Below are 22,740 nucleotides of genomic sequence, written 5' to 3'. Positions count from 1 at the left end.
ACACACATACACGTACACACACACACACACACACACACACACACACACACACACACACACACACACAAACGCACCAGCTGAGGCCACTGTGTAATTATACATGTGTAATTGCATCCTCACCAATCTTGCAACATAGATGCAGTGAGAGACAGACAGCTAGAGAGATCGAGAAAGGCAGGTAGAGGAGGAAAGATGGATGTAAGAAACACCGTCACCTCCCCTGTCTCTTGAGACAGTAAAGCCATACCTTGCGCCTGCGGTCCCTGGATCGATTCCTCTTTTTTATCTTTTCCTCCTCCTTCTCCCTCTGCTCCTGGGCGGCGGCCTCCGCAAGGTCCTTGGTCTTGCGGAGCTGCTTGGCGGCTTGTGCCATGGTGCCGCTGCTACTGTTGCTGCCGCTGCTCCAGTCACCGTTGCTCCAGCCCCCCTCTGGTTTGCACTACCACCGGTCGTCCCTGTTTCCTCTTCCTGTGTCCCTCTGTCCCCTGAGCCCCGTCAGTTACTACCTCTCCTCTGGTGGCCACCACGACATGTGTGTGTATAAGGCAAGCAGAGGGAACGTCTGTGTCCAGATATTGGTGTGTATGTGGATGATGTTGATGCTACGGCAGCCACAAGACAGCCTCCAGCAGCCACAAAGAAAGATTGCTACAGCTAGTGGTGCTGATGCTGCTGCCTGTGCCGCGGCTGCTACTCATCCAGTCAGCTTGCACTGCGCTGAATTGCCTCCCCTCCCCCTTCTTTCTTTCCTACCTTCCTCCCTTCTCTCCTCCCTCTCTCCCTCTGCTTGCACAGACCAGTCACGCAGTCATGTATTCAGCACGGTGGAGATCCTGCTGCAGAGCTCCCTCTTTTTAATCTGTCAAATGTCCTCCTCTCCCTGCTGCGCTGCCTCTTTCGCCACAGTTTTCTTCTATGCCAAACGCTTTTCTTTCACAATAGCTGCTGCGTCTTGCATAAGTAAGGTACATAGATGAGGGCGAAGCTGTGGAATGCCCTCATATTCATTTTTTTCCTCATGTCTTGACTCCCTCTGACCATGGCTTTTTCCTGGCACCTCCCTCCTGGAAACAGATGGAGAGAAAGAGGAGTTGTTAAATAGATGGAAGCTTGTAAAATAGAAATGGATATGATCTGTTGTCTAATATACATTATCTGCGTGCTTGTTCTCCTGCGGCATGATTCTTTGCACAGCTTGGTCACTTTTTGACTGTCAAAGGCTGATGTTAAGGTGGCAAGGCAACGTGGTGCCATACATTAACATCTACACTAACCTACTTCTATCATGTTTAATGTCAGGAGCAGACACGGAGAAAAACATCAACAACATGAATGCTTCATAAAAACTGCATGTCCTTTCCCTCCCCTTTCATTCCACCACTTTCCCTCTTTCCATCACGTCAGGAGGGCATATGCAGGGCTGTTTGATGTTGCCATTCAGTAGCAGATGAGTAAAACAGAATGAACAGATAATAGGATGAAAAATGGTGACTAGTCTATGTTTGGATGCCCATAGGACAAAAACCTATAACTTTTTATAGTTTTTGCAAAAGTATTGTTATTTTCTTAGTCTATATGTCCTTTTACTGCATGTCACTTACTTCTATGAAGACTATAACATTATGTCCTTTAATTGTTGATGTAATAACAGTAAAAATGTCTCACATGCAACTGAAATATTAATTACAACCATCACGCAATCAGTATGAAAATAGCATATGATTCATCTCATTGTACACATGATGTATTTGCTCTCTGTAGCCCACTTTTCAACTTCAGAGGGAAGATGCACTGACATCAAAAACTCTCTCTCTCTCTCTATCTGTCTAATGTATTCCCCCCTCCCGCCCATGCAACATCATCTTTCTGCAGAATGATGTTGCAATGCAACATGGAGCATAGCCTTCAACAAAGAGACCATGTGACAAGACTAGGAATACATACATTTTATATCCACAGACACCTTCTGCTAACAGATTACCATCAGATCCATTCCATCATGTCAAGCCCAACGGCATGACATGAAAATCAATACTGTGGCTATATGTGAATATTCAAAATCTCTCTGCAATGACAATACTTCTGACGGACATTTTTCCTAACCTTTTTTTAACCCTAACTTTTAGTGTTTGTGTGCCTCTGTATAATTGTGTGTTTGTGGGTGGGTTAAGTGTTTCACTGCGCATTCATTTGAGTGACAGCTTTGTATTTTCTTGTGCCGGATGCTAATGGATCTATTAAGCTGGAGGTAATAAAGAAAATAGTGCAATAGCCTCCCCCTGCACTATAGATTTGATTCAGAATGGTTTTGTGGAATAGCTGTCAGTGTAACCAGATCAATTATTCCAAATTCCACAAAGAAATGACCCTCATGGAGATGCATATGTACATTCAAGGCTATGTGCACATCATAAAAACTGAAATTGATGCTCTCATGGAGGTTTATTCAGTAAGTGTCAAATGGTCTTTGTCAGGCACAAATCTTTTAGATAACCACTCACTTAGACACTTGAATAAATAAAGTATAATGGGGGGATAAGGCCAGTGTATGGATGCCATTGTGCTACCACATTAACTAGGTTAAGTGCCATAGATATATATACTTACTAGATGTCGCCTTGACTACCGCTGTTCATTGTAACGAAAGCGTCAATAGAGACGCCATCTTGCAGCGGGGATCCACCCCCCTTTAATGCATTAGCGTCAATCTAGGCAAAGATCTAACAAAAATAAAATCACCATAAATCGTCAAAATCTCGAACGATTTTTTAGTTTTTTGGTTTGTTCCAGCTGACAGACATGTATTTATGATCGAGTCCAGAGAAAATTTAAGCTTTTGATATTAATATAATCTACTTCAAAATGTAATGACCAGTACTAGTAGGCGTAGGTTTATTATTCTTCCACTTAATAGTATGTATATTTCCTTTTAAACCTGTATTGTACTCATATCTAATGACAATCACAAAAAAATCCGACCTAAAGGCTTCACAGCTCAATATTTCATGCAGTACCTTTTTGACGGTCGTGCTTTTATTTTGAAAACGTCACCGAACCAACCATAGCTATAGATACTGAAACAATATAATTTCATCACCAGAAATATACTTTCGTAACATTCAATATCATAAAACACATTATCACCTGTGGAATGTTATCCCTTGCTGTTTGTTTTTTTCATTTCTTTTGTTCCAACATCCATAAGCAGCACAAAAGTCCGGCATCTTTACAGCTGATCTGAATGCTGGAAAACTAATTTGGCGCGTCAGATCCCCGCTCCAAGATGGCGGCGGTTTTGACGTATGCTTAGAAGCCCAAGGCGACATGTAGTCAGTCTATTATATGTATCTATGGTTACCAACTTTCAACTAAAACACTGAACTGCATTATTTTACTGCATTTAGTCACAGTTTTTGTATCTGGTGTATAATTAAACCTAACATGATAAAGCAGGATAATGTCCCAACAATGCTAGGAAGTTAAAAGTGTGTGTGTGTGTGTGTGTGTGTGTGTGTGTGTGTGCCTAAGTAGATGCAGTGAGATTGCTAAGTAGCAGGGCTAAGTGGTTAGCACTTACCTCGGGCTGCTAACTTAACTGGCTACCTGAACGAGCTAGTGCTCCTGCTGCTAATTTTAAACCGTCTTATGCAGACCTCACTCCTAATGTACCATGTTAGCCGTCAATGTTCAGCTAAAATTAAGTTACATTTTCATTTTCTAATTAGCTTGTTAGTGAAAGAAAAAGTAAGCTAACACAAGCTCAAGTTTTTAAGCTAACATTTCACAAAGACTACCTTCAAACAAAGGATGAGAAAGGCAATTAAAATACTAAATAACTTGCTTACCATAATCTTCCTGCATAATCATGGACTTGTTGAAATGTAATGAGTTATTTGGTTCATTTTGGGCTCCAACCTTATGAAGGTGTGGTCTCTCATGCTGTTCTCTGTGAGGCTCAAACTGCCTTTCACATAACTGGGTGGCACAGTTATAACTTAAAATCCAAAATGTCTAGAATAAATAAAAAAAATATTCTGGAAATAAATTGATGATTAGGTTTTAATGTGCATGCCTTTGTTCATAAATAACAGCAGGACACTAGAAATCTGCTGACTGTAGTGATGAAGAACATTTTAGTGGTGACGTCACATACAGTAAAAAGGATCTGGAGCAGATGGGATCTATCACTGATGAAAACAATGACGATAATGGTGTTTGTCAGATCTGATTCCACCAGCTCGTCAGCCAAACTCAGTGTGCTTAATATGCAAAATGATGATGCTGCAAAAATTTTCATTTACCGTTTGCCTGACGTGATTGACTGGCATCTGCACACACGTTGAAGGGGTTGTGTAGTGAAATAAACTCAATGACTTCCTAATCACATGAGATTCTGTCTAAAATCTAACTAACTAAAAAGTCTTAACCTCTGAAACAAATATAATACTCCAATTGGTTTATAATAGTTCTCTCTTAATAAGAATCATGATTTTTGTATTTGGAAACAGCTGCAGGCCTTCATTGCTTATTATTATTCTTGAATAGGGCTTTGGTGTGCGTAGACTCATCTTGGAATTGGCCTAGATGTGATTAAGTTTATCTTATGACTATAACCACCTCAGTACTCCATAATGATCACCAAACAGTAATGAAAAAAAAGAGCAATAGACTGCTGGGAACTGGAAGATTTGTCATAAGGATAATTTTTTAGTTTTTTAAAATTGTCTGCTGTGTCAGCCACTCTCATATCTTTGGGCAAGGTGTTACATAAGCAAAATAGATGAAGGCACTTCCAATTTTCTCCTGAGTGCTTTTGGGAATATTTAGCATACTGTAGAGGATTCCCAAGGTTGTTGCATGGCCATGACTCAACAACTGAACACTTAGTCAAAATTAAATATCAAAGAAACAGGGCAGCAGTGCTCTGGCTACAGGGGTGAATTATGTGTAACATCCCTCCTTATTTTTTGCGTTGCAGCAGCAAAGTCGTGGTTCATCAGTCGACATATGGTGTAGCATGAAAGTGTAATATTTATTGCCAGCATGTCACGCTCTACATTCCTGAGTAGATTAAACTGTTTCCCGTGTGATGGTGATTCATGATGGTGCTGAGATTTACAAGTACATCACTGCTATTTAAAGACTCAACCTGCACTGCAATGGCTTTCATCCTCTCATGTACACTGTGTTGTAGCACCATCAGGTGGAGGCTGGTTGTTATTGCTAGTAATGGACATTTTTCTGTATCTCCCTGGGGCAGTTTATCTCCCTTTTTTGCTTGAAAAACATCTTTGAGACAAAATTGTCCCAAAAACATGGGTGTGGGTGCTTCCGGTGTTGTTCAGTCATGCTTTTGAATAATGGTACCTCGCTGTACAAGATATTTTTTTTATTAACCTACATTTGAAGTACACTGGTCATTTATCAATTCACATGTTTTTAATGTGATGATAAGAGTTGGGGCTGTATGCATGCATATATATAGGTGTTCATGGATGTTTTCTTGTTTCAGGGCTACTCGAATTGTGATTATGACAATGATATTTACAGTTATTCCCAGTTTAACTTCTCTACATGTCAAAGGTTTTCTATTTGAGTGTATATAAGCAGAAAATGTTAAAATACGTGCCTAGTTAAAGTGATCATTTCATTATGTTTTTTAGATCCAGTTACTTTATCATTATTCTATTTCTGTTTCTGACTTTACTATTACTGTTGCTGCACAAACAGTAATAGATGTTACGGGAATGTTTGTCTAATGTCCCTGAGATGCCCTACTGTTTTGCAGTGTCTTTCCCATTGTGTCACATGCCATCTGGCCTAACTCCAAAGCAGACGCTGTATCCACTGGTCTTTGCCCTTGACGATGGCTTGCACTTCCCTCAGCAAAAAAAAAAACAACATTCTGGGACTCAGCCAGTCCACACCCATCTCCGAAAAGAGAGGTTGTAAGTGCTGTAACAGAGGACATGCCTTTCTTTTCACCTTGATGTGATGTTTCCCCTACACGTTGTTCTTGGAATACACACCATCAGCGTCCATCAAATTATTTATTAACAAGGCAATCTTTTATAGGTCGTTTCATAATGTGACCTCAAAATCCTATACAGTTTAGGATTTGGAAGAGTGGAAATGGAAGGATCTATTAAACTTGATGAGTCTTTTTAAAGATTATACCTTACATACAGTAGATTAAAGTACATTATATAGAGATTCACAGAACTGTGCAGACTCTAGTGGTTCAGTTATTAACTTGGCATTTTCTGTCTGTTTTATAAGCAGGAGATTCTCTGAGTTTCTTTTACACACTTTTTTTTTTTTTTACCTCTACTACTAATGCCACTATTACTATCACTGCTGTAGTATCAGTACAGGCACACCACTCCACACACTTACACACTTGAAACTGTAGGTGTCAGCAAAGTTTCAAAATATTCACCTGACACACAGGACTCACTGAGGATGGAGCATTTAGTAGGAGCACTCTGAAATATCTGCTACAACATTGCTGCCAGCAGCAAAATACTGTATTGTATGATTAAAAAAAAGAAGAAAAGAAATACCTCTGCTTTTTATTTTCTTAATCTTTCTCTCATAATTTCTTTTTACGTCTTGCCTTGTTTTCTGTACTGTAGGGGTGTTATCTTTTGTCCCTCTTTTAAAACCCACCGAAATATTGTGACATTTGTGCAACATAACATCTAATTAAGCAACCTCAGCATAACAATAAGCCATGGTATAACCCTTTAAAGAACTGTTCTGCTGGCTCCATTAAGGAATGCTCAGCAGGGTAGAAATAGCACATCAATATGTAAGGGCACCAATGCAGATAAACAGTGAAACAAAAAAGGCACTTGAGTATGCTCAGCAATTTCAGCCCCTGCACCACAGGACAATGTAAGATGTATTTTTCATTCTGAGAATATATTCACTATTACCATATACCAATACTACCATGGTTAAGCATGGCAAAGGGAAAGCACAGACAAATATAAAAACAAAAAATAAAAAACTTTTCAATAGATTATGTGACATGATGTTGAATTAATGCTGAAATGGAATGTTAATGTAAAGTATTATTTTAACACAAAATATAATGAACGTCTTCTTGATCTGATACTGCTGCATTTCAATGATAGATTTTTAAAACAAGAATGAAAAGTACCTTTGAAGATGAGATTTAATGAAGGGTTGGCAATTTGAGAAATAAAATTAATTTCTTCCACAGTTTAGTTTAATCTAATCAAATAATACATTTCTCAATCACAATGCACATAAATAAATATTGCTGTAAATATGTTAGAATTAGCCAACAGGCTAGTTATCATCTGTAGTCCCTGGCCAGTTGTAAAAGTCGGCAGCCTGAAGTCAGTATAAAATCATGAAACAAGTTAGATGAGAAGATCAATAGCCAGGAGAGGGTTAGCATAGTGAAGTGAACCAAATTACAATTTAGGGTGTTATGTGTGGGAAAGGTTCTTGGCTGGGCACATGGACATTCTAGTCATCACCAGGCAACCAATGGAGACTCCAGGAAGTCAAGGCACTGGGCAAGAAATAGTCCACCATGTATTAGTGAGCTTTAGCAGTACTTCCAGGCAGATTTTTTATAACATTTTGACTCTCATCTTTATGCTAAACAAAGCTTCTTGACTATAACTTCATAAGCATAGACAATGGTTTTCTCATCTAACTCTCAGCAATAAAGCTAAAAAGCATATTTTCAAAATGTCAAACTATTCCTTCAAAGTCCAAAGTACTTGCATAACATATTCTTTGGATGACTTCTGCACATTGAATGGATCATAAAAATTAGATTGCTGCTATTGATTTCAGAAAAAGGCACAAAATCTTTGTGTCCTTTTTTAAATCTTATGCTGTGCATGACCACTCCTCCATTAGGAGCCATTGATCATTAGAAGTGAGCATGCTGGACCCAGTCTGTGAGAATCAAAGTGCTCGGGGGTGAAAAGCACTTGGCAGACACCCAGAAATTATCTCACAGTCACCCCTGTGGAAGCCAAGATGCCACAATACTGCCGACCAGCTTCCTGTCAAGGAGAGGAATAATGCAAACTTTCTCTCTTTTCATCTGAAATGCTGATGAAGAGACTAGCGCACCCGGCATTTCTGCATTGCATATAATACAGTCTCCTTTTTCATTGTCAAAGCCCTTTCAGTTAGCAGCTGATGATAGTGCAGCTTCCATATTTATCAGCTTTTAAACATTGGTTATTGGATTGCTCCTAATGCCTTGAATGTACACCTCCCAGCAGCATCCAAGTTCCTGTCGTTAGTTTGTGAGAAAAAAAAAAGGTACACAGAGAGATGATGATTAACTCTCAAAAATAACCACTGAACCCAGCACCGGAATACTTTGTCTCTTTTTATTCCGGTGCTGCACCCACACCTCCTTCACCCTGCTGGGAAATTCACTGACCTCTGAGGCTTGGATTACCTGGCAGGGCCTGAGAGAGCAGCCCAAGAGCACTTGAGGACAAGACTCGCACTGCTCCCGATCAATGCTTATCGACTTTGCCCTTTTTTTTCTTAGAGTTACATTACAGTAAATGTGTTTGCTTTGCAGTGGTTCAGCAAACTGCAACTGCAAATACCTTGTTCCATAGATTAGGAGGTAAAGCTGAGATGATAGAGGTCCGACAGCTGCCCGGAGTATGACAAAGCAAGTGCCTTTCTTTTATTGCAGCCATAATCATTATGTTTATGTAGTTTAGGTCCTGCTGCAGCACGATGCAACATGACCTGACTTGATGGGACATGACATAATGTGATGGGAAGGGTCAGGGCATAATGGAACGTGATGGGATATACAGCAACATGATGGATATGATACGATAGGGTACGCCATGATCTAACAGGAAGTCACATGACAGGACCCCATCACTATACTCACTGAGCATAGGGAACCCTAAATCTAGTAGAGCTGGTGTAGAAATGTATATTTAGTGTGATTTACCCTCACATCTTAACCCATTTTATGAAACGATTAGACTTTATGTAACATGAAGACTGACTTTGTATTTAAAAAGGAAAAAAATACTAAACAATAAAACTGTTTTGAATTAGTAAATTTAATTGTTTGTTGTAGTTTCAACATGTATCAATAGATTTTTGGATGGACTGCAGCAAAGCAAGGCCAGCAAATCTGTCCCTGCCTCACTGAGTGAGAGTGATCAGTGGAGTATTGGAGTTTCCCCATTGGCTATTGCTCTTTCCAAGCCGCAAGCAGTCATTCTCAGGAGGCTTTTACAGCAGTTTTGGTGCTAACTCTAAATCTATTGCACACTAAGAACGAAATATTCTGCTGGTTCTGGATATTTGTGAAGATTAAAGACTCTTTCAGTGGGTATGTTCTTCCAGCTGTATCTTATGATGCTCAATCAGTAGACAGACTGTGAGATGAGGTTGAAAACTCTAAACCAAAGGATGGTTTTTGTTTTTGTCAAGCTTAAATAAATTTGATAAAGGTTTGAATTTGACGAGCAGATTCAAACTGGATTCATAATACAATCTATCAAACCCCAACCCAGGTTATGGTTTTACTTAGTTTCATGCAAGCAGTGTTGCCACAGTTACTTTGAAAAAGTAATCTGTTTACTAATTGGTGATTACTGCTTTAAAAAGTAACTTAGTTACTTTACAGATTACTTGATTTTAAAAGTAACTAAGTTAGATTACAAGTTACTTTATTAGTTACATTCAGCAGGTGCTGACAACAACCCCGCCGTCTCAACATAAAAATGACAACCGGTTTTGCCAACACTCACTTTATTGGAAGTGCATTTTTAACAGTAACATCAACAATGTATTTCCTGACATTTTAAATTGAACTTAAAAACTGTTTCCTGAAAGAAATACATGTTTTTTTTTTTTTAAATAAAGACAGTTTTTCTTGACATGACATATTTAACTGTTAACAATGTAATGGCAAAACTTACTATTTATAATCTACATTGTTTACTATTACAACTATTAAATTCTTTTTAACATGTTTTATGAACATTCATTAATATTGCCATCTTAAGCTGACACAAACTCAAAATAGTGACTATATTTCCAGCTAGCAAACGCGCATCTCTCTCCCCCCCTCCATTGTTGTTTATGTTTGTGTCTGCTAGCCTACACGTGAACTGTCCTCATGCCGAAAACGTGACTTGTCGCATAGGCTACTTCACCCCCAGAGACGCAAGAAGAAAGCAAATATATTTTTATTAAGGAAAATGACAAATATAGTAACGCACAGTGACTTGGATAAGTAATTTTAATCTGATTACCGGTTTGGAAATAGTAACGCGTTAGATTACTTGTTACTGAAAAAAGTGGTCAGATTGGAGTAAGTAACGCATTACTGGCATCACTGCATGTAACTAACTGTACACTCCAGGTGCTTTTTATGTGAATAATTACCAGTTTCTACCTGAGATCAGGGTAAGAGTAATACTTTACTCATGAAAATACAGCGAAACAGATCACAAACAATCTGTTCTATTCTGTCTACCATTAGTCACATGTGCAAGGCAAAAAGTAATGCAATCATAGGGTGTCTTCTCTGTGAGACCTTGATTAAGGCCTTCTGTCTTTTGAAGGAATATCTCTTTCTTTTCTATCGTTAATCCCGGTAACATCTCTCAAACTATTCCTTTCACTCCTTGTGAGGGCCTCATCCTTCTCAGAAGATGCAATCTAAGCCTCGAGTCTCCTCACTTTTAAATTACTCCCAAAGGCCCAGCACTGACTTACATAACCCGGTTTTATCACGTTAACACTTCATGTGGGATAACAGCACTTGATAAAACACAAAGTGCTTTAATGGTGTGCCGTGAAGCTATTAAGGTCATTAAAGTCGCAGAAAAGATCCAGAACTACTCTGAACTTTCAACTAATTAAACACATTTAGATGATCTGCGTGAGTCTGTTTAGGGGTCATTAAGTTTGCTCACAGTGGGGTTGGGGAGGGGAGTAATTTAAATTAAGATTTGTGTCTGCTGCAGTATTACTTTTAAGATAAATAAAACTGCTTGTCTTCTTTTTTTCTTGTGTTTTACGAATATGCAAACCAATAAATAACAGCAGAGAGAGAGAGAGAGCCACAAGAGAACTACAATAGTCAAACCAAGTTTTTTTTAACATATTTATTGACCGAACATTTGCTACAAACTGTCGATATACGTACTTGTTTATAGGGCAGTGCAATTTTAGGCTGGCGAGTGGCACAAACAACCCACTTCACTGTCCTTTTGCCCCTTCTCTGCCTCACTGCAGAGAGACAGAGGCAAAGAGGTGGAGCGACAGAGAAAGGCAAGGGTGTTCAGATCAGGAGAGGGAGGGGGGCAGAGTTTTTGGAAACGGGGAAGTGAGCTGCACTGCAGCAACATGGGCGTTGGCTCAGCCCACGGATGAAGGCAGAAAAAGACAGAGGAGAGAGGGGAACACAATGAGAGGAGTAAACACAAAATGTCACTATAAAAGGAACCAGGAAATATGTGGCTGTTTCATAGACTATATATCCAACGAAGTGCTGACATTTTTCTTGCATGGCTTAAGTGAATTCTGGGTTGTGTCTGGCACTAAGGTCAAACTTAAGGGGACATTTAAAGACTGGATTTAACTACACATTTGAGGTACTTTCATTCTATGCTAAATATGTTCTACTTCACTTCATCTGGTAGTTAGTTACTCAGATTCCCAATGCAGAATTAGCTTATAGAACATGATTGTTATAGATAAAACTATGCAACAGGATATGATCAGTAATAATCAGGAATCAGTAATATTGATATGATAGCAAGGAATTGTTTAGCACTTTTACTTTTTAAACTAAGTACATTTAGCTCATAATAGTTTGAATTAACTAAAAATGTCAATGTCTCACTTTACTTGTAACAGAGTATTCTTAGTACTTTTACTTATATACAGGATCTGCAGTATTCCCTCCACCATTGGTTAGGTCTGCTAACATGGGTTTATGATAATTAAGGTTTACATTCGACCTGCTCAGATTAAATTTTGTTCTAAATTTTGAAAGATTTGAAGATACCAGGCTATAGGGAAAAAAATTAATTTATTTAACGTAATCATGACACAAAGGAAACTTCAGGTTAAACATCATTGCAATTACATACATATACAGATTATATATATATTTTATTTATACAGCAAAATATTACAGGAGAATCAGGGTAAAGCTGGTCATATGGTTTGGGGTTGGTAAAATAAATCTGAAGTAAATCAGATAAATGTGCTTTAATTAATTAATTAACAGATTTTTTTTCACTCCCTTGTTTTTAACTGCTGCCTGCTGCTTTCTTTTTTCTTTGCCTTGTGGGTTCATAAGGTTCACATGTGGTGTCTCTGCATGCTGTAAGTTTTATTTGTGAGATGTTAAGTTTGGTTTCTATGTCAGTATCATTAGTTAGTGTTTTATTAAGGTTGCAAACATCTACAACATGCTTTTGGACTTTGGTGCAGACACTGAAATAGTGAATCAGCTGGACTGCTGCTGTGTCATTGCTTTCCACTTTCACCTGTTGCAACAGCTCACCTATATCTATATAGGTTCAATGCGTACCAATTACTGGACTTCAGATAATGAAAATTAATTCTTCCTATGCTCACTGCTTTGACTGTGCAGTCAGTAAAGATCATCACCGGCGTATCCTGAATTCATATTCTGTGCTGTGCATGAGTGAGTGTATTAGTTAGGTCAAATGAGGACACATCCCAAGCACACACACACACACACACACACACACACACACACACACACAGACAGAGCAGGAAATTTTAGGCCTGCTATCATATTGTAATATATAAAGCCATAATGTGCAAGTAGCTCCCTTATCAACCAGCCCACCTTAAAAAAGGCAATATAATGTTTAATGCAATTTTTTTTACTGCCTCACTAGATTTGCCTACCTATGTCTTTCTCTCCTTTCCTCCGCTGCCATGCTGTCTCTATTTTCTGATTCTCTCTTTCTCCCCCGTAACTTCCTCTCAATCTTTCTTTATCCATTTACCCTGTTTTCCTTCGTCCTCCCTCTTTCTTTCTTTCTCTAGGCCAGGAAAATGTGCTGTGTCTGCAGGGAGGTTATTTGGTGCAGGAGACCAGAGGTAATTGATAATGGTGCTGCTTTTGCTATCAGGAGAGCTGTGTTTGCTTTAAAGGAAACGAGACAGAGACAGCAACACAGGGAATTGCAAGTTAGAAAGGGATAAAGAGGGAAAAAAAGTGTCAAAGGAAGACAACAAGCGAGAAAGACAGATATTGATGAAAGTCCGTGAGGATGACACATACTGTTTTTGACTTGTTTTGTTGCATTTTTTATGTCTAAGAGTTGTTTTTTTTGTCATATTCACCAGACTCCACTTCAGTTACTGCTTGCATGAAGTTAGACATTTTATAGGCCTATTTCACAAAGGAAGCACTGGCTCTAGATAGGTCCTTTTGTGTTTTTCACTAGTTTTTATGGTGAGTTTTTCTTTTTATATATATATATATTTAAATGTCAACAACTTAAAAACCAAGTATTAATACATTTTCAATAAATATATATAAGCACCGATGTGTGATCAGGCTGCAGCATCCTACAACTTTGGATGGGTTAAGCAGATTACTGAAATTAATTATCAGAATCAGTGAATTGCGGCGCTTGTGGAAGCTGGCATGCCTCTTATAAATAAACAGGACCACTATTGATTTTGTGTTTTATTTTATTTCCACTTTTTGTTGTTGTGTTTGTTTGGTTTTTCTTTCCTTGAATGTTTATACTGTTGAGGGTGGGGCAAGGGGGGTGTTCATAACGTTACTGTCCCTGTGACTGTATATTTTCTATGTGCAAAACAATAAATATATTGTTAAGATCAGAATCAGAAATACTTTATTAATCCCAGGGGGAAATTACTTCATTATAATAAATATACTTTCACAAGTTTTCACAAAAAATATACTTCCAATAGAAAATATGACTTTCTCACTGAGCGCATTGCAGTAGGTTTTGTGGTTCTCATAGTAGCACTAAATCAGAGTGGAAAAATTGGTTTGTAGCCCTACCATTGTCAGTCCTTAATTAAAACCTTGATGACAACATTTAAATTATTACAATAACACTCAAAGTGAGTGTTGTCATATCTGTAGTGTTTTTAGCACATTCAGTGTAATACAGGACTGAAACAGTGAATACATCACACTGCAGTGATGCCAAAAACGGGAAATCTGATATATAACATTTGATACAACTGTAAAACAAGGTAAATAAACTGTTCCACTTGTATATCTTGTCAGTATTTTGAAAATAACTCTCGCCTTGGTGATATTGTCACAGAAAACTTGCTTCAAGGAAAATAAGACTTTCAAATTCAGCACAACATAAAACAAAAAGAATAATTTCTTTTCTGTGTTGTTGATGCAGTCGTTTACAATTCAAGGTTTCCAGCAGTCGAGCCTAACTGCGTCAGACCTGCTTCACCACCGAGTCTGCTTCTGAAATATTGATGAGATCTCCCAGGCTAAACCCAGGCTTGTTGTGGCCTCAGGTTAGAATTGAAATTAAAATGTTAGATCCACTATGGTATAATATACTTACTGAAAGCATAAACTGTACTGCATCTACTGTATACACTAGCACACAGTACACAAGCTTGTGTGTTAAATGGGTACAATGACACAAACAAAAGACACAAACTTATACATTATATTGATTTTCATTCAATCACTGGAGGCTCAAATATAGTCAGTCTTGACTCATATTTCATATTTCATGACTTTCATATTTCTGAAGCCTTTTATTATAATATTTTTCTATATTTTATAGGCAGTGAGTTCACCTCAAAGGCATTCTGGTTGAAACTTCTCTTCGTCTCTGAAGAGTTAATTCTGAGAAAACAACAACATGTAGGAGGGACAAAAATAACAAAGCTGTACAAAAGAAGAAAGGGTTTCGGGAAGAAACTTCATGCCCGTCGTGCACAGGGGGACATTTGCCACACCCAAAATGCAAAACACCACGCCACCTCGCCCTTCTCTCCCTCTTCAGAGGAAATAAGATATGCTGATGAAGTTGGCAGGGCTCTCATGGCTGAAGACGAAGCATTTTGGCACTTCTGAGACATCAGAGTGAGTCGGGCAACCCGGGGGGGAAGCCTGAGATATTTCATCCCTGTCAGTCTTTGGTGTTTTAACTGCGCTTGCGACCTTATTGACAATGTTCTCAAAAATGTGTGATGTATCTCTGCTTGGGTTGTCCAAATCTTCTGTGTCTCTGATATTAAATCCCACTTTTTTTGAATTTTAGAAGGCCAACATTGAGTTCTGTTTATGTTTGTGAGAACTCGTACATCTAGGAATGAGTTTTCTGAACTGTAATTAGCCAACAGTCTGCTATCTGACTGGTTTTCTGCCATCCGGTTCATTTCAAGCCACTCGCTGCACTGCTGTAAGCCAAAAATGAAGAGTCAATAAATGGATGGTGGTAAGTAAATAAATAAATGGATGAAAAGTGGATTGAATAACTTGTAACCATGCTGTATAATAAAAATGTTCCTGGACTGAATTTTATTTCTGTATCAATCAAATATTTGATTTATTTGGTCTATGAAGCACTTTCTTATATAGCTATTGCATGCAAGTTTTATTGCAAAGTTTATATTTTGGGGTTCGGTTAAAATGTTTTTTTAATCATGGTAGGTCTCAGGGTAGGAAAGTGTTTTCTCGAATGCGTGCCGACTCTACACACGCACATCTTGCTGGTGTGTGGCAGTTTTCTACAGCCTGTGTCTGTCTCATGAAATATGCAGAGTAAAGCTCAGTCATTGCCATTCAGCAGTGAGGGTGGCGTGACTTTTAGTTACATGACCCAAACCAAAGAGACAGCTTACTCAACCGTGATACTACACTTACTCTGTTCAGCCTGACAGCCTTACAGCACAGTTTGTAGCATGAAGTGGGAGGTTGGAAGATTATATAGAGGAAGAAGAAAAACTACAGCGTCATGCTTTGCATTCTCTCAAATTACATGAATATGCCAATATGCGACAGTGTGTGAGTGCAGACATTTCTGCAAGGGTTATCTTTGATGGAATCATCCCTAATGTTGGGAGTATATGCCAAACAGTGCCACTTAACATACTGTACATTACTACAATTATTTAGTTATGTTTTATTATAGATTATGCATCATACTAAGAGATAGTACTGGCATATCTATACTATATTTTCTGCCTTTTGATCTGCCAAAGATCAAAGATGGGCATTATTTTGTGACAACATTCTGCCTTTGAGGTGAGATTAGTGCAAACAAATTTTTCCAATTGTTTTCCCCAAATCAAGTGATACTAATCAGCCCTGGCTTATAAAGGAGGCAGTGTTTCTAATCATATTTCCAATCATATTTTTGTTGTAGAGATCCCAGAAGGGCTTCATTCTGAATAAAAAATGATGCACCAACTTCAAGGATTTTCATGTAGGAGTAAAGCTGAGGCACAAAGCTGATGTAAGGCTCCAACAACCATGAGTCATCTCCATTAGGGAAGCACCCTCACTCCATCCCTGCCTTCTTCCCTCCATCCACCATCCCTCTTTTCCATTAATGCGTCTCCCCTCTGCATCTCATGATCTCATGAGCAGACAGTAGCTATAGTAAGTTCTGCATTAACAAGCAAAAATATTTTCGTGTATAATGTAGTATTATTGAAGAGCAGACCTCAGGAAGTTGGTCAGAGGGGCTGCATATTTATTTCTTTGCAAAGCACTGGGTGCTTAATGCGAAAAATGTAATACCCAAAATGTAAGTTTGCAATTTTCTGAGCGGCTATTAGTAGTATACTTACAGGTTTTATAAGTAGGTTGAGACTGTGTTCATTTATAGGCAATATGAGCAGAGATGGTTCTGAGAGAGATTCATAAAAAGAAGTAGGAAAGAGTAAAAGAGAGAAGCATATAGTGCACAGGAAGAAAGTAATGGAGACAAAAGAAGAAAGACAGAGAGGAACTTTTCTACTTCATCACTGGCTTTTTAGCACAGTCGCCATGGGAAAAGCTGTCAGTCACTGGCATTAAACACACACACACACACACACACACACACACACACACACACACACACACACACACACACACACACACACACACACACACACACACACACACACACACAACCCTTTGTACATCTGCAGTTGTGAGGATGCTCACTGTCATAATACATGCCCTGTATCCCCAACTTTAACCATTAACTCTAACCCTAAAGCCAAGTCTTAGCCCTCAATCAGCCCTTTGAAGAGCCAAGATTGAAAAGACTAGATTGAAACCTATATGGCTGGACTGTGTGTGCAATGGTGGCGCCAGAAATGTTCTTTTGATGGTGCTATGGGATTGCTCGACTTTTCAGTGCTCTGAAATTTAGGATTTAATGTGACAGTTGCCAAATCATGCCCAAAATTCAATTTCTGCTACAAATCCCCTTACACACATGCGCACATGCACATGCTGTACCAAGAGCTCTGCATCAGTTAAAGTGTCTTTAGAGTTAAACACATGGCAAGATATTCAGCTCAAGGGATATAGCCTACATACATAAACACACCTCTGAATAAATGTTCACACAGTTATGCCATGGACAGTGCTTGCACACAGAAAGTGCACACAGATTCTGACTAATAAATCAACAGTACTCAGTACCATAGACCTATATTATACACTGATCAGCCATAACATTATGACCACCTGGGCACCCTGACTGGTCTGCAGCCATGTAGCAACATACACAACAAACTGTGATGCACCGTGTGTTCTGACACCTTTCTATCAGAACCAGCATTAACTTTTTCAGCAGTTTGAGCTACAGTAGCTCGTCTGTTGGATCGGACCACACCAGCCAGTCTTCGCTCCCCACGTGCATCAATGAGCCTTGGCCACCCATGACCCTGTCTCTGGTTCACTGCTTTGGACCACTTTTGATAGGTATGACCACTGCAGACTAGGATCACCCCACAAGAGCTGCAGTTTTGTAGATACTCTGACCGAGTCGTATAGCCATCACAATTTGGCCCTTGTCAAAGTCGCTCAAAATGAAGTCGTTCAAATTAGAAAAATATAAATAAGCCACAGTAATTTCTTGGGGGTGCGAGGGGGTGCTGTGGCAATCCTAGGGGTAGCTATAGCACCCCCAATCCCCTCCCTGGGGCTGCCTACACGTGTATGGTCAATCTGCTAAATTGTGACCAAATTATTAAAGGTATAATCAGCGGTAATGTGGATTTAACCACAGCAGAAGCAGAGGTCTTTAGTCTTCAGATGGTTGTATCTAAGACCAGCAGTATTTGGTTTTTAGCAGAATAGATTTAGAATGAGTGGCAGTCAATGAGTAGAACATATTAGATGCATCCCAATGATTTAATTGAGGACTGTTTGCCCCCATTCATTTGGAAAGAACAATGGCCAATGGGGTAGTTCTCAGAGGTAAAGATGCAGGTTGCAGTCATTTGAATACAGCTCAACCTTCCAAGCGTGTAGGATAAACTACAGTGACCATGAAGCTTGCAAAAAATGCAAAAGACCTAGGTCCAGTGTTTGGTTTGTCTGTTCTGGGCTACTGTAGAAACTTGGCCATTCAACATTCTAAGGTAAGGTAACACAAATGCAAAAATGCAAACAATTCTTATTGCGAGGTGATTATGCACTAATGATAACATACCAATGAATATTATATTCCATTTCTGCCAATAGATCCTCCAAAACTGTTACACACTTGACCTTTAAGAAAAGTCATGATCTTTTCCTACCCTTAACCAAAGTGCTTTTGATACAGGGGTCTGGACACAAACCCTGGGGTGTGGTGTGATAGTCTGGCACTTTCTACCACCCCCACCTACCCCAGACAACTCCTTGTGACTTCACTGTGTTACATAAATGTAGAGTTTAAAAAAAACGTTGTCTCTGAATATAATCCAGGCAGGTATTACGTTCTTACCACAAGTCATTTTTACGAGTCAGGATTGCTTACAGTGTATGTCTCATATGCAATGGTCGAGATGACACACAAGCACACATACAAATCTTTTTGGAGGCAGTCACACTGACTTGAAGGATTACATACTGTCTCTGAATACTAAGTGGTACTTAGTAGGATTGGCTACAGGCGCCGCACACTGGTGCCGTGCTCCTGAACCTATTACTGTCTGTAAATAAATGTACCCTCATTCACCTCAAGCCATTCTCTAATTCACACTTTATTCACAAGTTTAATCCTAAAGTCCTGGACAATTCTACTGATGGTTGTGGAGCAAAGAAACACTGACCAACACAAGGTCTCTCCAACATTTAGACCAAGTTTTTTTTTTTCCACCATAGATCATTGGCCATAATTCTTACTATAACAGTTAAAGCACTCAAATAATGGCATACTATAAATAATAAAAAAAAAAAAAAAAACAACTCAACAGGTTGATTAAACACAGGAAGGGACATTGTAGAGGTTCAAGCACTACCGTAGGCTTAAATATTGTATTCTCTCTGAGTATGGTCGTATGTCCGCAGTGATAAACACTCCTAATAGCAGAGGGTGCTTAAATGCTGTTGGCAGAATGACTCATGAATAGTAGACATAAATAAGCTATTCTGGCAGTCATTGTTTTGGTCACAGGGTGTTCAGGATGGATACACGTACCATTACACCCCTATATTATATGATAGTTTAGGCTGTTGAAACAGTTACAATGAACCTAAAAATGACTCAACAGCCTTTAGTTTTGAACCAGGGTTAGTTCCGTTTTTATCAAACATTTTTGCACTTGCATATTACCCCCCTTTCCAACTGCACTGAATGGTTGAGTGCACGAAGTATCTGACTTTGACTCCAGAGATCGCAGTTTCCATCCTGTGTCCTACCAACAGTGATTCCTTTTAACGGTGACCATAATCAGTACCTAATTCTAATCATTTTTTTCTTCTTTTGCCTAAATGTTAACCATGATGGTGGCAGATCCTAAAACGGTCCTTTGAGTAGTTTGGAAGGTCATGACGAATTAACATGACATTGATGCATGCAGACTTGTTGAGTGCAACAGTTCGAAAATAGACAGATCCCTGCCGTCCCCTTCACTGCAACAATGTTTTATTCATGCTGCAGCAACAGATACAGTTACGTAATGAGTTTCGAATGGATAGTTAGCATCCCCACCATGCACACGCACCAACACCCACCTTTCCAAACCTCAATGCCTTTGCTCTTTTTTTTACTCTCTCTCTCTCTCTTTTACTTGTTTTCACCTCCCTTCTCTCTCCCTCCCTCCCTCATTCAGCTATATCATGATTCTGCAGCTCAACCTCTGCAGCATGACTCCACTTTCCTCTCTGCGCCTCCGTCTGCCTCTCCAGCAGCTCTTTGACAAGTCTAAGAGAAATACTGGAATGGCTTAAAATAACTGCAGGCAGACCTATAGTACACACACACACACACACACACACACACACACACACACTCCCTCATTCTCGATCTCTCATACACAGATGCCCTCATATACCATGGTGTTTTTACAAACAACGCCACACTTGCATATTAAGTGTTACTTTTAGTGCCACAGACAATTTAATTCTTTCTTAATGCAGTCATTAGAGCTTTTAAAGTTGCCCTTGAACATAAATCAGAAAGAAATAGCGTAAACAAAATACAGCTCTTCCACTGGAGTTTTTCAAGAAAAAATAGACACATTAATGTCCTACAGCACAACATAGACAACATTTTTACAGTCTCCCTTTGTCTTTGCGCCTTATATGGAGCTACTGTCACGACTCGAAGGAAACAAAGTAAAAACTGTGTTCCGTTGATTTATGAAGATGCAGACACAAAAGAGGGCAAGGTTATTTTTAAATGAAGACACCAATCTCATAGTGAAGGCAACCAGAGAGGGATATTTCTATGATTTGGCTGACAAACAGCTACCACAACCCTGAGATTGTTGTTCAACATCATGAATGGAGATGCTGCACAGTAACCGTCCACTCACAGCATTCCCTCATCATGCATGTAACCAGTTCAGCCCATTTTTTAAGATGAAGTTATTTTGTGTCTGTGTCCCAGTCTGGAATTGATGTTTAACAGTTACCAACTTATTCTACAAAGGTTTTAGAGAAACGGCAATTTACTGTAATATTAGCGTTATATAGTTTAAAAAACAAGGAAAGAATACAGGGGCAATACAGTAGGGCTTTGAATGATAATTCTAACAGGCCTATATTTGGCAGGTATAATGTTGTCAATGTCCTAGTTTTACATGTTAGCATGCTAACATTTGCTAACTTGCACAATCCCAGAATACAGGGGGCAGTGCAATGAGATGAAAAGCGTCCCCAGTGGTGCTCCGGCAGAAGAGAAATGGTTTAACAATGATCCAAAATATGAAGCTGTGTGGAGTGGCAAGTGGGGTAGCCAGACTTTTGGCTATGGTGGCCATAGATGTGGTGGCGCTGGATGAAAAGGTAAAGGACAACCAAAGTTATTAGAATTCATCTTGAGGGTAACATAAATGTCTGAGCCAAAGTTCATGGCGATAAATCCAATAGTTAGTTAATACATTTCCTTCAAACCCACGAATGCAACCTCATGGTAGGGCTGGAGAAAATGTCAGGGGGTCTCCAAGTCATTAGGTTTAATGGCCTGGGAATGATAAATGTTTGTACCAAAGCTTATGCCAATCCATCTAGTAGACTGATGAGGGATAAATATTACCTGATAGTTGCGGTACATGAAAAGGCATGAGGCAACCAGACTCATTAGGTTTCATCATCTGGGGATCAGAAGAATGTCATGGCATTATATTCAGCAGTTGTTGAAATATTTCAGTCTGGAGTTCGAAACCAAAGTAGTGGACCAACCAACTGGCATTACCATTCATTGAATCTTGCCATCTAGTTGAGTTTCTGTTTTTAATACTCCTTTGAGTCACAAATGAGCTCCCTCTTGCAGAAATGCTGGTGACTGGATTCTTGACATTTAAGGCTGTTAATAGCATAGCATCATCAAAAACACTACATGGGATGTACTGACACTAAACCTAAATGGCTTTGCCAGTAGAAATCTCTTTTAAAACTTCTATCATAATGTTTAATTGATTTGGGTCAGTCTATATGGGAGTACTGCAAGGTCTCATCCTAGTTCCTATTTTCTATTTTCATTATACTACCACTCAATCATGCTAACTATAGACACAATATAGCTTTCTCTCCCTATGGTGATTTTGGTCTGTTAAAATCTGTTGATGCTGACATCCCTGTCAACCCAGCAACTTCACCCTCTGTCATCACAAGCTGGGGTTTCTTGAAAGTAATATCAAAAGGAGTGATTTATGATTTAGAATTTAATTTTTAATAAACACGTCCAATGGTTTCTTCCACTTTATTTTCACAGACTATTTTCTTACTTTGGCTTCATGTCTCTCTACATAGGTCTAAGTTTAATAACTCTAAATAAATTTAAAACAATCCCATCTTTTCTTGACTTTTTCTTTGAATGGAATTAATGCTGAAATTAAAATGTTTATGTTTTTATGCTGCTTTGCTGCAAACATAATTTCCTCTTGTGGGACTAGAAAGATCTGAACTGAACTGAACACACACCCATAGAAACACACAGGTACTGTACAATAACTGATGACTCATATCAGTTAGATTCAGTTGAGTCATCCAAGTTGAACAGAGACTAGCTGAATAGTTCCTTTTCCACTTACATA

The 22,740-nt window shown here is 39.0% G+C and overlaps 1 protein-coding gene and 1 long non-coding RNA gene across 13 annotated transcripts in view; one reads left to right on the top strand and one right to left on the bottom strand.

The window, feature by feature from the left end:
- Positions 1 to 1,040, bottom strand: part of LOC127370656 (ankyrin-1-like) — a 71,249-nt gene extending 70,209 nt beyond the window's left edge. For 4 of the 12 annotated variants that reach the window (XM_051412894.1, XM_051412898.1, XM_051412901.1 and 1 more), the window contains exon 1: positions 248 to 1,040. In XM_051412894.1, the coding sequence (XP_051268854.1) occupies positions 248 to 373 (126 nt within the window). In that variant the 5' untranslated portion in view covers positions 374 to 1,040. The remainder of the gene's footprint in view (positions 1 to 247) is intronic. The other 8 variants (XM_051412903.1, XM_051412900.1, XM_051412905.1 and 5 more) reach the window with 3 other exon arrangements.
- A 10,427-nt stretch (positions 1,041 to 11,467) lies between these two features.
- LOC127370672 (uncharacterized) lies at positions 11,468 to 15,608 on the top strand. The gene is made up of 4 exons (XR_007886266.1): positions 11,468 to 11,642; positions 13,078 to 13,131; positions 14,430 to 14,553; positions 14,832 to 15,608. It is a non-coding gene; the product is annotated as an uncharacterized LOC127370672 (long non-coding RNA).
- The last annotated feature ends 7,132 nt before the right edge of the window (positions 15,609 to 22,740 follow it).

The sequence above is a fragment of the Dicentrarchus labrax genome, unplaced genomic scaffold (assembly GCF_905237075.1).
Source record: "Dicentrarchus labrax unplaced genomic scaffold, dlabrax2021, whole genome shotgun sequence".
NCBI lineage: Eukaryota > Metazoa > Chordata > Actinopteri > Moronidae > Dicentrarchus > Dicentrarchus labrax.
Note: the sequence above shows the minus strand (reverse complement) of the source record. Positions and strands in the feature narration are given on the sequence as shown.